Raw genomic sequence first — 17,830 nt, forward strand, 5'->3', positions numbered from 1 at the left:
CCCTGGCTGTCCTGGAACTCGCTCCATGGACCAGACTGGCCTTTAATTTAGAGATCCCCCTCCCTCTGCCCTCAAGTGCTGGGGTTAAAGGCATGTGTTATTACTGCCTGCCCATCAAGGGCAAGTTTTAACAATGGGAAGCTTGGAGCTGATACCACTCATCTAGAATGGATGAAGGGAGGGGTGTGGCTGTCTTAGAGCTCCTGTGATCTCTATGTGTTATTCAGGTTGGGGTGGCTCCTAGAGAGCTGCCGTTGCTGCTATTCAGGAAGACATTCCAAGTTGGGTAAGGTAGAAACCAGGACTCACAACAGATAGCTTGCCCATAGCGAGTTTCTAAGACCATGTCTATATGGGAATTCGAGGCTCTGAGACGTGACCCTCAGACCACTAAAGTAAAGTGGGATGTTTGCATCGGGCCACACCCAGAAGCTTCAGAAGCCCAACCAGATGTCTCTCTGGCTCCTCAAGGAACTGTCAAAGATCACAATGCCGATTGCCTTCAATGAGCCCCTGAGCTTCCTGCAGCGGATTACGGAGTACATGGAGCATGTGTATCTCATTCACAGAGCCTCAAACCAGTCCCAGCCCCTGGAAAGGATGCAGGTGGGTATTCATGTGACCGTGAGGACAGTCCGATGCTTTAGCTGTTTGACCGACTGACCCCGTAGTTGTAGGAACCCAGGTATTCTGCTGGTGGGCTATCTGGAAGAATTGTGTCTCTTAGGTATCTGCCCAGTCTAAGAACTCCCGCTGTCAGTCAATTCACAGGGTTGACGTCTCTCTACTGTCTCACATGTGCGTGTGCTTATGTGGGGGGGGCATTTACCTGTGCATTTATGTGTACGTGTGTATGTGTGCCATCTTTAAAAAAACATTGTTAGTCGAAAACTGAGAAGTCAGCAGAGTGGGCAGTGCTAACTGAGTGCCCTGGATACCCTGTGGGATGCCCTTTGGGGAGCAGCTTGGCTGTCTGGGCTGAAGCTGTTCTGATCCACCTTTGGATTGTTTGCAGTCTGTAGCTGCCTTTGCGGTCTCGGCTGTGGCTTCCCAGTGGGAGAGAACTGGCAAACCCTTTAACCCGCTCTTGGGGGAGACATATGAGTTGATCAGGTAAGGAGAGTCAATAATGAATCTTTTGCAGAAGGGCTCTTGGATGGACAAGAAGAGCTCAATTTTCTCTTCAGCATTGATTCCTCAGATTAGGATAGGTGCTTGGAGTTAGGAGCTACTGAAGTATTTGGAATGCTATGGGTGAGAAATACTCACATGGAGTGCTGCGTTACTTATGGGATAGAACCCTGGCACTGCATGAAGGTCTGGCATAGAGTCTTAGTACAGTGGGCTCATGGATGGAGGTCGTGCAGTGTAGACCGCCGGTGGTGTATGTGCATTACATGGCAGAGACTGGGGTAACTAGTTTGGGACCAGACATGGAACCAGAACTGATGAGTACGACTGTGTTTGTTGTAGAAGCACTAATGAGAGAGCAGTAACCAACGAGAGGGAACACTGTCCAAGTCAGTGTCATTCTGTGCCTGTGTTGCAGGGTCTTAGGAAAGAGCTAGCCCCACCATGTCTAGTCGGCAAGTGTTTCTGAATTCCCTCTGAGTGATTTCTCCTGGGTGGTGTCATGTCTCTTGGGACCCTGTAGAGCGTGAGGCTGGCAGGGTAGGGTAGACAGGGCAGACAGTGGCCAACACACATGAGTAGTATGTACCCTCCATTCTCATCCTTGGACCTAGCAGACCTGAGCCTGGACACTGAGTCCTAGTTAGTATGAGCTGTGGTGAATCTCTAGACGGCTAGGCTGGAGATTGTTGCTACCTACTTTGCCAATTCTGGGTCTCCTGCAGTTATGCAGAAAACTGTCTTGGAGATGCTGCCATGGTAAATACTCCTGGTCACATGTTACAGACTCTGGTGCGTTTTTGCCTTAGCCTTGCCTGAACCTCCAGAGACTAGTCACTGAATCTGCACACTTCCTATGCTCTCATTTGTGCTCTTCAGGATCATTCATAGTCAGCCTCTCTGCGACCTGTTCTGTGCTGCATGCATGGCTGCTATGCTGTGCTTATGCCTCAGGAGTGCAGAGCACAGCAGTGTGGTTTAGTAAGGAGACCTTTTCTGATGGGGGAGGAAGTAACTAGAAGGATTTAGATGAGGTATTCTCATTGGCTGGCATCATGATCATTCGCCACAGACTGTGGGGCTGCAGGCAGGATGGCCAGCTCCTGCTACCCTGCTCTGAGATCCTTTCTGTAGAGAGGAGTTCTGCCATGACAGTGCACCACTGTCCTGCAGTCAGGGTCAGCCGGGATCCTGGGGATTCATTAAATGGAGCTGGAGCCTGCTAGTGTTTTAGCCACGACAGTGTTCTGTGTAGAACATGGCATGCTGGAAGTAGAAAGCAGATGCAGCCCACCAAAGAACATTGGCTTCAACATCGTAGTAGCTTTTCTTGTGTGTGAGGTGCTAATGATGTCTTTTGCAGTGCATCATAAACGTTTTCCTTAGCCAGGCATGGCGGCAGATGCCTTCACTATCAGCTCTTGAGAGGCAGAGGCAGGGGTCTCTCTATGCTCAAGAGCAAGTCTGCAATTCAAGAGCTACAGAGTGAGCTCCAGGGCAGCCAGAGCTACAGCTGGGGCTACACAGAGAAGCCCTGTCTCAAAAACCAAAAAGAAGGGGAAAAAGGAAGTGGAGGAATAGGAGGAAGAGGAAGAGAAGAGAAGTAAGGTAGAAGGAGAACATTTCTGGGTGATTAAAAAAAAAAAGTTGTGTGAGTTAGGCATGGTGGCTCATACCTCTAAATTCTATCACTCAGGAGCCTTAGGCAGGAGGCCAGCTTGGGTTACATACTGTGAACCTGTCTCAACAAAATGGACAAATTCCTGGCCAGCCTGGGTTCTGTAGTGTGAACCTGTCTCAGCAAAAAAGAGAAGCAGCAGCGGCTGCAGTCGTGTGGATGCGGGGAGAACAGGAGCAGCCTGAGTTGCGGACATCAGACAGAGGCTTAGCCTGACTTGGGATTTAATTCAGAGGCTGCCAGGAAAACTCCCTCACAATATGTTCCTCTCTGAACCTGCTCGTTGGTGTCTCCACACTGAGCTTCCCCGACACCAAGTGGCCCTACTCCACAGCACTGCGCAGATCAGGCTGTGTCTCCCGTCTTCATCCCTTCCTATCCCTCTTGAACAGCTAAAAATACACTTGCCTTTCTTAGACAAGTATTCATTTTGTAGATTACATACCTTGGCAGGCAACCTTTTAAAATCTAATTTTTCAACTTTCCTTCCTCTGTAATGATTGGGAATTCTGATTCCAGCTAAGTTAGTAATTATGTGGTTTAGCTTTTATAATTCCTAATGACTACAACTGTAGGTGTATTCATAGTTCCGGAACAATTAAAAACTGACATTTTTATTGAATAAGGGAGTCTGCTAAAATCCTATTTCCTGGCCAGGAATATTCTGGGATCCAAGACCTTTCATCATAGAAGTTTTGGGAGCCTGTACAAAAGGCTGGACAGAAACATCCATTCATAGGGTTCTGAGTCGTTGGGACTACTGGTGCTTAGAGTTCCTGGGATTGAGGTCCTGGTTGATGGCTCAGAGGTTGAGGTTGTTGGTATCAGGAATTGCCCCTAGCTGTGACACCTTTTGGCCACTGTTGCCATGGCAATGGCCATACATTCCCAGAAGACCTTTTGGCTCAATTCACACCTCCACCTGGGAACCTTTATGTCATATTCCAAATAAAAGGCAAATTCCCTGCCCTCCAGGCCTCTTTTTCTCTTCTTTCTCTCACCCCTTCCCTTTGTCTTCTTCCCCCATTAAAATCTCACCACATGGAACTGTGTTGGTGCTCGTCCCCACGGGTGCAGTCAATATTCTGACATTTTTAATAACTGATATCTGATATTTAAATAACAACAGAGGTATCAGTGGGATGAGCAGTAGGACAGACAGAGGCTCTCTGTCTTTCAGGAGAGCTTCTGTGGTAGTGGGTAGTGTACTCCAGAGTGATGGTACACAGCCAGACGGGCCATCTGAGAGGTTGTTGCTGGGTGTTTTTGCCTCCTGTCATAGCTGGAGGCTCCTGGGCCCAGATCCTGTATGAGTGGCTAGGGGAGAGCAGACCATGCCAACTGGTGGGTAAGCTGATGGCCCTTTGTTATGGCTATCATTAATGTGACTTTTTCTCTTCCCCTTTTCTCATTTTTGGATCTAGGGAAGACTTAGGGTTCAGATTTATATCTGAGCAGGTCAGTCACCACCCTCCTATAAGTGCATTTTATTCAGAAGGTCTCAATCAAGACTTCATGTTCCACGGTTCCATCTACCCAAAGCTGAAATTCTGGGGCAAGAGTGTGGAGGCTGAGCCCCGGGGGACCATCACACTGGAACTGCTCAAGTGAGTGACAGGGACAAGCAGGACCAGAGCGCCCTGCACTGATTGGGAGGACACTATGGCTTCCACTTCTCATAGGGCTTCTTTCTGGGGAGATCCCGACCTTGTGTGGGCTGAGAGCCTTTCTGCCAGTGGCATTTCTGCTAGGCTTCCTGGTGGGGTGAGTTCCTGTGTCCACCGAGGTGGCTGAGTCACATCCCCTCCCACACACCTTAACCATCAGTTACCGCTTTAGGACAACCCCAAACCAACTGCTTCGCTTAGCATTTTATTTCTAGGCTAAGAGAGGCTGGCTCCAAGTCAGCAGGAACTTCACTCTCAGCCATAGACTCCCTCTCCAGGGCTGTTCAGAGTCAGGTACTCTCCTTTCTTAGGCAGTGGAACCCATAGCTTCCCTGTAGCCACATATACCTGCTTGCTGATGCTCACCAAGGCATGTGTATTTGTACATACAAAGCCGAGTGCCTGCAGGTGAGGACCGCTAGAGGTCCCTCGTAGAGGCTGTCCAGCCCACCTGCCATCAGAGATGCGCAGTCAGTAGCAAATCTTGAAACGCATTGCAGCCCCCACAGCCCAGGGTTTCAATGGCTACTGTGGCTCTCTAATGGGAGCCTGTTGTGAGGGAGTGTCTGTGCAGTGTTTGATCTCCTTGGCCATTCACCAGGCAGTTTTAAGAACCTAGGGGCAGGCTGGGTGTAGTTGAACACATCTTCAATTCCAGCACTCAGGGAGACTGAGGCAGGGGGATCTCTCTGAGTTTGAGGCCAAGCTTGGTCTACATAGTGAGCTCTAGGATAATCAAACCACATAGTGAAACCCTGTCTCAAAAATCAACAAACACTAAGAGCCTAGAGGCTGAACCTGCACAGCTTGCCAGAGCCCAGAGGCAGGCTTGAGGGAAGCTCCTGTGGTGGGCACCCAGCGCTTGGCCAGTGTCCTGAGAGTCTTTGCCTTGGGAGTTGAGATGGGGGAGCTGGGGAGCTGCAAATGAGTTTGAGAAGCTTGGACTCCACCTGGGCCGTTCGAGAGAGTGCAGGCATTTTTCCTCAGCCACACTATGTCGAGCTGTTTTTGTTCTCACTCAGGCTTCTCTGATGCAGCCTCCCATAGGCAAGTCTCGGTGCCACTCCATGTACCCTATGAGGCTTGTCCTTATGGCAAGGTCATTTCAGAGGATGGACAGTGCTGTGTGTTGTTGACAACAGCAGCCCTCTCCTGCACTCCCCACAGCCAGGCTGGGGCCCAGGACTGTGGTTTTAGAGCATCTTCCCTCTTGGAAGCTTCACAGGAGAGCTGCCTCTCTTTTGTCTCAGTCTTCCTTTATTGCTTATTAACTTGTCTTGACATTTAAGTAGAAAGCTTTGTTGATGCTACAAAGGAAAGGAGAAATAAATTTCAGATGCACACTAACTAAATCGCCTGCACTGGAAAGACTTCAAAGCACTGTCTTGCTCCCAGGCATTTATGGTCTGGTTTTGCCTGGTCATGGCCTTCTGGGTACCCAAGTTCTGAGCTTCATTTCCCTGACGTTTGTGCTGTATGTGTTTTCACAGACATAATGAAGCCTACACCTGGACCAACCCCACCTGCTGTGTACACAATGTCATCCTGGGGCAGCTATGGATAGAACAGTATGGGATAGTGGAGATCCTAAATCACAGGTAGCAGGTCCATCTGTGTATGTGGGGTAGTGATTCTGAGCCGTAGATGTCAGACAAGCCAGACCGTCGAGCTGATGGATACGAAGGAAGCTGTCTGTCTGCACTCCTCCTGTCTAGCCCTGCCTTCCCGTTCCTCAGCTTGAGTCCTTCCTGTAGAAGGACCCCTAGGCATTGTGTCTGACTAGATTTAGTTCTGTCAAGTGTAGAGATAATCAGAAATGCCGATGTTGATCGATTGTTTTTTCATTACCACTGTTAATTTCTTTGAAACTGTAAAGTGCACCAAAGAAGTGTAGGTGCCTGGTGGGCATGTAGTGAGCATGTCTAAGCTCAGGGCATAGTCAGGGCCTCCATTTGCAACTGAAGCTCATGACTTACTGGCTTTGCTTGTGAACACCTTAGTGATAATATAGTTGATAAATCGTAAAATTCACCCATTTTCCAAATGGGCACTGAAGTAATATTTTAGTAAATCACCCAGTTGTGCAGACAATCACCACGAGTCAGTTACACAGCCTTTCTGTCACTGAGCAAAGCCTCCTTGCAATGTTAACTGTCACTCATGGCCTCTATTCTTAGATGGCGAGTCCTTCTCCTCTGTAGCCTGGTTGGTTCTCTAGACATCTCACATAGCTCATGCCTGTGTTTGCTCCCACAGAACTGGAGATAAGTGCATACTGCACTTCAAGCCTTGTGGACTGTTCGGGAAGGAGCTTCACAGAGTTGAAGGGTACATTCAGGACAAGAAGTAGGTCTACTCAGTGATGCCCACTGGGTGTGGGTCTGCAGCGCCTAGTGCTGTACCTACCTGTGCTTATACACTGATGTCTGCTCCTTTAAGAAGAAAAGATGAGTGTTGAGTGTGGCCTCTGGTGATAGGACAGTGGAGTTTGTCCCCCTGGAGGACGAAGAGAAGTGACCTTAAAGAACAAGACATTTTTGCTCAGGGATAATGTGGCTTTTTCTTTTCCATTTATTTTGTTTCTGAGATGGGCTTGCCATGCAGTGCAGGCTCCCCTCAGTCCTACAGTCCTGCATCCACCTCCTAAATGCTGGGTGACAGCCTAGACCGCCTGCCTGCCATGTAGGAAATGGCCAATAGCACTGTTTTGACATATTTTCTGGATTTTTCTCCCTGTGGTAAAATTATGTTCTAGATCTCAAGATTTTATTTTATTTTATTTTATTTTTAGAGTAAGCCTGGCTGAGAAAAACCCCAGACTTGTCTTCCTTCTTTTTTTTTAACATTTATTTATTTATTTATTTATTTATTTATTTATTAATTATGTATACATCATAAAGCTTTCTGCCTGCATGTATGCCTGCAGGCCAGAAGAGGGCACCAGACCTGATTACAGATGGTTGTGAGCCACCATGTGGTTGCTGGGAATTGAACTCAGGACCTCTGGAAGAGCAGACAGTGCTCTTAACCTCTGAGCCATCTCTCCAGCCCCTCAGGTTTTTATTTATAACTAGCCACCATTTAGTAGTACAATGCCAAGAGAGTCTTTCAAGCTATTGACATCTAGTTCTAAATGCTTTTGTTCTCTCTGCCTATCTCTAGGAAACTAGAAACTCATCTGTTCAAACAACCTGTGTATTAATGTCAGACTTTAGAGTGATGAGAAATGTCAGGACCTCATACGTGTGCTGTAAAGGACACAGGTCCTGTTATGGTCAAAGTGGTGACCAGGGCAACGAGGCATCTTTTGAGACTGGCCTGCCCGCCATGGGTAAAGCAGGATGATGATTTTGAGCTGATGGTCTTGACCTTTTGGTTTTGTATCCTGGGTCCAAGCATGCTTTCCTTTTCCCTTTTTGTTTTGCTTGTGTGTGCTGTGTGAGTGTGTATGTGTTGTGCATGTGTGCTGTGAACGTGTTGGTGAGCATGCATGTGGAAGCCGAGGTCAGTGTTGGCTGTCTTCTCCCTCTGTCACTTCTCACATGTTTGATCTCTGAACCTGGAGGTCACTGACCCATCACTGACTTGGCCTGGCTGGCTCTGTCCCTCCTGCCCCCCAGCACCCGGTGTTACTCTAGGGATCTGAATTTGGGTCCTTGTGCTTCGGTAACGAGCTCTCACTGAACCTTCGCCCCAGTCCCAAGCAAACATTTCTCATGGAGGTAGAGTTGCTTAAGGAGCTGGGCTGAGCTACTGAGTTCACCCACCTTGCAAGTGCCTGACATAGACGAGTCCTACCTCACTCACTGGCTTGCTTGCTCGCAGACTCCCCTGTCAGGGCACTGCCCAAGGAGCACAGCCAGTCTGTGTGCTTCCCAGACAGGCAAGAGAAAAAGACTGTCCTGAATGGGCTCTGTCCATTCTGATAGGAGGCAGAGTCTGACTCTGCTGCGGAGTTTTCCAGGGATGCGGTTAGAGGAAGAAAGCAGTGATAACCAAAGAGAAAGCGAATCATGGGACCCTGGGAGGCATTATGGGCAGATTTGATAGGAAAGGATCTGGAAGTCTCACGGTTACCTGAAAGCCCAGTGTAGGATTTAAAAAGCAGCAGGCTGTGGGGTGAGGCTCAGTGACAGAGCACGCACCCTAGTAAAGGGCCTGCACATACAGCACTAGATGTGCAGATGTGCTTGACATACAGCACTACATGTGCAGATGTGCTTGACATACAGCACTACATGTGCAGATGTGCTTGGCCTTGGCCTTTGTTTCCTAAGGCCCTGAGGACTCTCAGGCTTTTGTGCCTTCATTTCCTGTTTGGCATCAGGGAGAGGAATACCTTTTCCCCAGCAGCGTGAACAAGGCTCTGACACACGAAGTTCCTTTCTGCACTAAGGTGATGGATGCCCTGTTAACTATGGTGATGGTCGTTAACTGTGTTTTAAACTCCTTTACTGCAGTAGGAAGAAGCTCTTTATAATGTATGGCAAGTGGACAGAGTGCTTGTGGGGCATAGATCCTGCTTCATATGAATCCTTTAAGAAGCAAGAGAAGAGAGGTGACCATGCCAGGAAGGCCAAGTCGGTGAGTGCCAGCTGCAGCCGACCCTGCTCAAGGTGGATGCGCCCTCCAGGAGCACGTGCTTCTGTGGCCTTGGTCAGGAGGGGTATAGAGTGGGTGGAATATGTCTGTCCAGCCAAAGCTGTCTCTGTCTAGGGTCTGGTATCTGGACAGAGGTGTTTGACTTTGTTCTGCTCATGTTGAAGCTGCTGGAGTCTTCACATTTTTCTTTGTAATATGTCTCTCATTCTGCCTGAGTTAGCTCAGGCCTGCTTAAGAAGTCAAGTGAATCTCATTTCTGTTTTCTCAGCTCTTGAATTCTCAATAATATATTCAGCAGTCAGGAAGTACTGGCAAAGACGTTCCTCTAAGAATTTGGAATGCTGATGACTATAAGTTATTCTTAAGCAAAATTAGAATTAAAAGTGATAGTTCAAAAGAGGTGCCATGCTTTCTAGATTAAAAACAATCACCATGTTCTACAGCAGAGATGTTCAGTATTTATTTAGATGTTTGACCTCATCCAGGTATCTAGTTGGGTTTTTTTTTATGTTTTATATGTGCTACTGGACACCTTTTATAATAATTTGGTTTGTTTGTTTGTTTTGTTTTTCAAACCTGGATTTCTCTGTGTAGTCCTGGCTGTCCTGGAACCCACTCTGTAGGCCAGGCTGGCCTGAAACTCAGAGATCCGCTGGCCTCTGCCTCCAGAGTGCTGGGATTAGAGGTGTGAGCCATCACTGCCCGCGGTAATTTTATTTTTTTAAAAAAGGAAAATTTCATCATCAAGTGTGGTAGTGCACTTATGCAAACACGGGAGGATACGTGTGAGTTCCAGGGCAGCTTAATCTGTACAGCAAGTTCCCAGCTTCCCACAGACTACAGAATGTTCAGGTTCAGGCAGCTTTGCTGCAGGCAGGCAGAAGGGCCCAGACTTTGATCCTGTGTCCCTGGTGTTCTCACGCCACAGTTGTGTCCTGTGGCCAACTTTAAAGCAAATCAAACAGTTGCCCCTGTTAAAATGGGATGGGCTCATGAGCTTGCCCAGGAGAGCAGATGGCATCGGGAGGCCTTTTGTCTCAGGTGATTGGTTATGGGTCCAGAAGGAGGGCAGGCACATGGCCAGGCATTTGTCAGGGAGGACAGCGTTTGTACCTGCTGCTTTTCAACATGTGATTCCCTTCTCTGTGAGAGCGTAGAAGTCCACCCTGGCACACCTCTACAGAAAGCAAAGCCACAGACACAGTTTGAATTTTTGTCTCCTCAGTTAGAAAAGGCTTTGGCATTGCACAGGGCTTGGGTCTTGAGTCTTCAAGTGCTCTGGGGACCGGTCTTCTGGCCAGTGGTCATACTGAGGCATCTGTGTTTCAGGATGATGCCCCAGAGAAAGTTAACAGTGATGTGCCTGGCAGTATGGCGGATGATGTTCCTGTGGCTCAGGAGACTGTGCAAGTCATCCCTGGCAGTAAGCTACTCTGGAGGATCAACAGCCGGCCCCCCAACTCTGCTCAGGTTTGTTACCCCTCTCTGAGGCCAGGCCTGTCTGCTGCAGGCTATTCCTGTTTGTACCTTTCCAGTCATGCCCACAACTCTGTCTCCAAGCAGACAGGGAGGCTCCATCACATCCCTATAATCCTGAGGGCCCTTACTCCCTAGAGCTACCTTGAGACTTATGCTGTGGTCCAGCTTGAGAGTAACTTCTACCTACTGCTATGCCTATGTGGGACCTGGGAATAGGTGGGTAAGGCAATCCACCTAGCAGGTATATCTTGATGCAGAATTCACTAGTGCTTGGTTATGCCTTCCAGCCCTGTCCTGACCATGTCTCATCAAGAAAGCTCCAGGAGCTAGAGAGATAGCTTAGCCTTAGGCATGATTACTGCTATTCTAGGGAACCCAATTTCAGTTCTCAGCCAGCATCCATGTCAAGTAGTTCACAACTGACTGCAACCTGGGAGACCTAACACCACTTGCAAATTCCCATACATAGATATACACACATGCATATAACTAAAATATAAAAAAAATAGCCAAGGTGTGGTGATACATGCCTTTAATGACTGGGGAGTCAGAGTCAAGTGAATCCTTTTAAGCTATAAGTCTACAAAGTGAGTTTCAGGACATCCAGAGCTACATAGTGAGACCCTGTCTCAAAACAAGCAGATAGGATAAAATGAATGAACGAATGAGTCAGTCAGTCAGACCAGGCAGTCGGGGTGTGCACGCCTTTATTCCCGGCACTCAGGAGGCAGAGGCAGGTGGATCTCTGAGTTTGAGGACAGCCTGATGTACAAAGTTCCAGGACAACAAGGGCTACCCGGAAAAACCCTGTTCTCAAAAAAGGGGGTGTGGGGGTCTCAAGACTTGCGCTGTAACTTGGTGATAGAGCACCTAGCGTGCACAAGCAAGGCCCTGCATTCTGTCCCTAGCACTATGCCAGCATTTAGTTTTTGAGGGCAGGCAGTGACATGGCTTCAGTGGCTAAGAGTGCTTGCTACCTAGTCTGACAGCTTCACTTTGATCCTTTGAACACATATGGTAGAAGGAAGGAATCAACTCTTACAGATTGTCCTCTGGTCTACATGCATGTGCCCACACACATAATGGCACATGCCCAACCACACACGTACACAGAGTACATAAGTATAAAAAGAAGAAAGTCCTGCTTACCTGTAACCACGTTGCCTTACTGTATTAGTTTGCTTTTATTGCCGTGATAAAACATTGACCAAAACTAATGTGGGGAGAAGGCCTGCACTTCCAGGTAGTAGTCGGTTACTGAGGGGAGCCTAGGCACAACTGAAGCAGAGACAGTGGCAGAGTGCTGCTCATTCCCACAGACTTGCCTGAGGCCACCAAAGGAGGCAATGTCTCGGCTGAGTTCCCTTTCCCCAGAGCTCTAGCTTGTGCTGAAGTCACCAAAACAAAGCAAAGCAAATGAAACCTATCCGGCACTCTCGCTGTGCCGCCGTGCCTGGTGCAGCATGAGTGAATGGAACAGGATCCGTCCGGATCATTTTTGGAAGAATAAAGTCCAGGGGTATTTCTCTTAAGAGGAACTCTTGTTCCTTTTCGGTTCAGTGTGCATGAAGCCCTCGTGTGTCTTTGGGGTTTGGTGGATCTGGGGTATTGGAAATGGCCTGGAAAGACAGACTGCACACATGTGGGGGTGCTGGGCAACTGGTTCTAGGGCAGGGAGGCTGTGGTAATAAAGCAGGGTCTAAAAGGAGTTAGGTGTGACCTAAGGCTACCTGAGGACCATGTTGGGAAGCCAGATAGATTCTCTTAACACCCGATAGACCTCAGGTCGGGTCGTGGCAATATCTGCTGTTTTCTTTTCTTTTTTTTTTCTTTAGTGATGTCAGTATCCTAGGAGTCATTTAAGTCAGGATGACTAGAGAAAATTTACATTCCTTGTGGCCCTTGAACCACATGCTCAAGATGATATCAAGAAAGAAGAGAAGGCCACCTTGGGAGGCAGGATAAAGGTCATGGGTTTAGGGAACCAATGGGTCGTTTTCCTGCAGCCGTTTGCAATGATGTTTCTGTGCTTCTCCTGCAGATGTACAACTTCACCAGCTTCACTGTGAGTCTCAATGAGCTGGAGTCAGGAATGGAGAAGACCCTGCCACCCACAGATTGCCGCCTCCGTCCTGACATCCGTGGCATGGAGAACGGCAACATGGGTGAGTGCTGGCCCCTCAGAGGGCTCATGTGGGTAGGCTTAGGCTTGCTCTGTGAGAAGGATGCTCAGACCTTTCATCAAGGTGGCTTTATAGAGCAGCAAAAGGTGGTGAACAGCTTATCTTCCAGCTAGCCACAGACCAGTCCTTTGTAAATGTGAAAATTAAATTAAAATGAGTGATCCAGGCATGGTGAGACATACCTGTTATATCCCAGTACCTGGGAGACCGAGGCAAGAGGATCAAGACCGGCACCTGGCCAGTCCTAGCTGCTTATGAGTTCCAGGCCAGAGTGTGCTAACTAGTAAACAACACAACAAAAAGTAAATGAGTAGGGGGGAAAAAGAACAAAATACAAATCCCCAAACTTTATTGTTTAATCCAATGGGTGTTAAAATTGCATTTCAAAAGCTGGGTATGTAGCTCAGAGGTAGTGTTTGCATTTCGGGACAGACTTCCATCAGAAGTTATGAGCAGACACGGTACCAAGTGAGCGCTGTACTCGGGTTTTCAGTGTGGTTGCTTGCTCCTTGCTTACTAAGCTACATCAAAAACCAGCAGAGCTCCCTGTTAGGGAGGCCTGTGGAAAGAAAAGTGTGCTCAGCGGGAGGAAGAAAGACCTGAATGTCTTGAGGCCCACTCTCACCTGATCCATGCTGGGCAGGTGGTGCTCCTCCCTCCAAATTCACCCTTTCTCCTTCATCAGAAGCCACAGTTCAGTTCATCCTGCAAGTTCAGCAGATATGGGATTCTTATACCTTGGGGTTCTTGCTATTAAACTGCCCAGCACATCACAGAACACACTTGGAGGAATGCTATGGTCTACTGGGATGCCGCCCATCTGCGTGTCTTGGAGAAGGGGCCCTGACACATCTGGCAGAAACAACTCACCCTTAACAGGTGGCTGACTGGAGCCAGAGTTCACGCCCCACACTTTCTCATCAAAGTGGGACGAGTCCTCTAGGGTCAGGATGTGGGTCTGGCGTCTCTGACAAGCTGGAAGTTTCAAATGCTTGCTTACTTGCTTGGACCTAGATCTGGCCAGTCAGGAGAAGGAGCGACTAGAGGAAAAGCAGCGAGAGGCCAGAAAAGAACGTGCCAAAGAGGAAGCAGAGTGGCGGACCAGGTGAGTCGGAACAGTGAGCCTCCACGCACCTGGGCAGTGAAGAGACCACACCACGTCACAGGCAGTACTGTTTAACTCTGTCCTCCCTGCCTAGCTAGCCACTGTGGGCATAACGATCCCTACCCCACCACTGCTACCTAGTGCTGTGACTCAACTCTGTATTGAAGGCCAGAGTGTCTGGTTAGCACATATGCTGCTTAAAACCATTTACAGGGAGTTGCCTAAGACATGTCACCTGGGGGTGCCCAGGCTTTCTGTTCTACTTCACAGTCTATTTGACCCAAAATGGCTTTTCAAATATGGCCAGGTTAAAGGAAAAATGTAGCCTGAGTCTAACTGTTCATTTAAACAATTGGTGAGAATTTCGTGGTTCCCACATTTATCCACTGTGGTAAGGTGATGCATACACACACAGCACCTACCCCGTGCAGTGTGGTGCCAGGCTGAAGCCCAGGTCCTGCTGCTTGCCCACTGTGGCATCAGGAAAACCTCTATTGTGGGTGTGAAGATGTAGCCCTAAAGTGGGCCCTCTGCTGATATGGGGCCATATGGAGGATGTGTTGTGACTCGGGCCCACACCAGCCGCCAGCAGCTTTAGCCTTACTTCTGACTCGGGTTTCTTACACTGGTTGTGTTTTCTTCAGTAGTCAAACTAAGCATCAGCAAGACACACACCTGTATGAGTGCACACAGCATCTCTAGTCTTGTGTAAAAATGTCTCTATGTTTGAAACAGTTCAATTATCAGGTTGGTGATTGTTTTTTGGAGGGGGTTGTGTTTTTCAAGACAGGGTTTCTCTGTGTAGCCCTGGCTGTCCTGGAACTCATTCTGTAGCCCAGGCTGCCCACAAACTTAGCCTTTATATAACCCCCCACCCCTCCACCCCCACCCCATAGGGATTATAGGCCTGTGTGTCACTACTGTCCAGCAGGTCTGAGGTTTTGAAATAAGTTTTTCTTCACCACCCTCTCTGCGCCTTCCCTCCTGTGCTGTGATATGGAACCTGTTATGTGTGGCAGACACTTTATCAGTGTGCCATTGTGCCATTCTCTGGGGCAGTTGTTAATGCATGGGCTTCTGATGTAATACAGTGCTTTGAATGTACATGTCTTTATTCTAGAGAAACACTGGAAAATAATCTTCTTGCATTGGTCTTTTAAACAATTAAAAAACATAAGCCAGATATAGTGGCCTACATCTCTAATTCTAGCATTCTGGAAGCTGAGACAAGAGAATCTGAATTTGAGGCCAGCCAGGGTTTCAGGCAAGCCTGAACTATAAAATGAGACACTGTTTCAAGAACTAAGTAATTAAAAATAGATAATCCATGCTGGGCAGTGGTGGCACATGCATTTAATCCCAGCACTCAGGAAGCACAGACAGATGGATCTCTGAGTTTGAGACTAGCCTGGTCTACTGAGCTAGCTCCAGGACAGCTGGGACTACACAGAGAAACCCCGTCTCAGAAAAAAAACAAAACAAAACAAGCAAACAAACAAACATCAAAAAGATGATCCATTGTAAAAATGACACTTTTTCCTTGAAAGATAATTATTGCTACTTTTTTTCCCTTTGTGGTTCTGGGATGAAACTCGGGGCTTTGTGCCTGCCAGGCACACTACCTGACCACTGAGCTGTAAAACCAGCCATCACTCTTTTGGGAGTGCGCACATGTGCTTCCTGTGCACCCTGATGGCCTTAGCTGCTTCTGTTTGGTATTGTGCAGCTGCAAGAGTGCAGCCTGAACCCAGTGAGGTTTGACATCATGGGGACTCTCTCCTCTGAAAGTTGTCCTGAGGATTGAGTTTGTTGGGAAATAGTAAAGTTAGGTGTGTGAGTGAACCTGGCCACAGGGAAGTTGGTCAGTCACTGTTGTGATGGTGTTCCTCGATGCATTTCTGCAGTGGCACACTGCTGTGAGAAGGCTGACTTAGATGGATCCTGCCGTCTGCTCACCACCTCCCTTGCATTTGCAGGTGGTTCTCTCCAGGCAATAACCCCTACACAGGAGCTCCTGACTGGCTGTATGCCGGCCATTACTTTGAACGTAATTTCTCAGACTGCCCAGACATCTACTAAGTAAGGCCTGTGAGCCTAGAAGGAGGCCTGTAAGGTTGGAATCCTCAAGTAGCATGTGAGCTTTATGGTGGCAGACACCAGCTTTTCCAGCCACAATTGTGGAGGTAGCCTCGGACGTGATGGAGGACCTCAGTGAGCCTCTGGTTGCCCAGCGCTTCACTATGTTGCAGCCCCTTCATGAAGCTCCAGTTGGGTCCTCACATTCACCGAGACCTCAGAACTCCACAATCCTCTCACAGGTAACAGAGTACACACGGCCAGCTGAGCTGGCAGCACACTCTGTTACAGAATGTGTAAGGAAGGAAGAACCAGCAGGGCCTGTGTGCTCCACTCAAGGCTGTGGCGTGAGTTCTGGAAGAGTTTCAAACCCAGACCCAAGGAGGGGAACAAAAGTATCCTGTGGCCAGGGTCCCCTTTGTTGTGGAAAGCACCATGGAATGAAGTGACAAGCCTCCAGATTCTGTATTTTCTACCAATCTTGAAAAAGGTAAAGATTACTTTAGAAAATATTTAAATTGAAACTACTTGAATGATCTGCTAAAGTGCAGCACACACATAGTCACCACTGTGTTCTGTCCAAACAAAGTATCCCCGTGCCAAGCCAGAGTGGCAGGAACACTGTGACTTAGATGACGAACGCCCTGGGCTACTCCAGCCTTGGAGGCCCTGCCTCTAGCCACAGCACTCCATAGCTTCACTGTCACTGTGGACCACGCCTGTTTCTAAGGTCATTTCTTCACTCACCTCGCCTGTGTGCCCTCCCTCTCCCCCAAAGTCTTGTGTTTGGTTCCCCACTGTGCATGTTTCAGTCCAGGCAAGTTACATTCGGTTGTGTGCAATGGAAGGTCAGAAGCAAGATCTACTTACCTGATGTCATTAAAATTGTTTTAACACAAGTAGGGTGTGTTCACCTCTGCGTTCCTGTCACATGATGGACTTTATGTAAAAATGGTGACACCAAGGCTCACAGTGGAGCTCTTTGCATCAAAGATAATCTACTGTGTACACACGTCTGTGCGTTCATACAGTGTGCCCTTGTAAATGAGAAGGTATGATTACTATGTCCAGGCTTCCAAACAGCCTCTGTCATTAAAACACTTTGAAAAGCCAACATGGGTTGAAGGTTGATTTTATAGCTGTGGAAACTAAAAATAGGTATTTCTGTGGCAGCCGGGGGACCTCCCAGGACTAGCATCTCTGCTCTGTCTACTAAGACCCCTTAACAAAGCTTCTGATGGCTGTGAGATACATTTGAAGGTTTATGGCTTTGTCATCTTTCTTTCCAAGAGGAGATTGTGAAGTGTCTGAGAGAACAGGGTAACCTGCATGCATCAGAGGGGGACATTTGCATTTCCAGACCCTGGCAACCCTCACACGGCTCATTCCCCCAAATTGAAGGGCCTGAGGAACACTTAAAATGACTGTTTCAGAAGCCTGCAGCCCTCTCACCAGTGATTCTGACTGCCTGAAATAACAAGCCAGTGGATTTGTATCTCCATGTCATCTCCTAAGGCAAGGCTCTGGGTGTTTTAGGGTCCATCACCATGTACACAGCCCCCAACCCAGGTCCTGTGTGCATTTACCTAAACCAGAAGTATAGGAGGAAAGGGCGAAGGGACAGCTGTGCCAGGTGATTTAACAGTGAAGGTTTCTCACAGCATCTCTGCCTGTACCAACACATGAAGAAGTTGCCACTCGGACTCCTCGCATTGGACAATTCCAGAAAGCTTCCATAATGAGCTTTCCCACGGACGATACACACTGAAAGACAGCAGTGGCATGTGAGCACAGCCTTGCATTGGGCCTTGGTGCTTACAGAGTAGTCCTGTCCCTTGAGAATCCTCTTGGGAGGAAAAGAGCAACAGCCTTTCCCACATGTAATATTCTCAAGTCAGGTTCAGTGATG

At 48.2% G+C, this 17,830-nt stretch overlaps 1 protein-coding gene across 2 annotated transcripts in view; it reads left to right on the top strand.

Annotated features, from left to right (window-relative positions):
* Osbpl2 (oxysterol binding protein like 2) overlaps positions 1–17,035 on the top strand; it is a 44,763-nt gene extending 27,728 nt beyond the window's left edge. For both annotated transcript variants that reach the window (XM_032904932.1, XM_032904933.1), the window contains 10 exons: positions 472–606; positions 1,016–1,113; positions 4,234–4,416; positions 5,967–6,074; positions 6,733–6,822; positions 8,937–9,060; positions 10,408–10,548; positions 12,599–12,722; positions 13,755–13,845; positions 15,822–17,035. In XM_032904932.1, the coding sequence (XP_032760823.1) occupies positions 472–606; positions 1,016–1,113; positions 4,234–4,416; positions 5,967–6,074; positions 6,733–6,822; positions 8,937–9,060; positions 10,408–10,548; positions 12,599–12,722; positions 13,755–13,845; positions 15,822–15,924 (1,197 nt within the window). In that variant the 3' untranslated portion in view covers positions 15,925–17,035. The remainder of the gene's footprint in view (positions 1–471; positions 607–1,015; positions 1,114–4,233; positions 4,417–5,966; positions 6,075–6,732; positions 6,823–8,936; positions 9,061–10,407; positions 10,549–12,598; positions 12,723–13,754; positions 13,846–15,821) is intronic.
* The last annotated feature ends 795 nt before the right edge of the window (positions 17,036–17,830 follow it).

Source organism: Rattus rattus, chromosome 5 (genome assembly GCF_011064425.1).
Source record: "Rattus rattus isolate New Zealand chromosome 5, Rrattus_CSIRO_v1, whole genome shotgun sequence".
Taxonomy (NCBI): domain Eukaryota; kingdom Metazoa; phylum Chordata; class Mammalia; order Rodentia; family Muridae; genus Rattus; species Rattus rattus.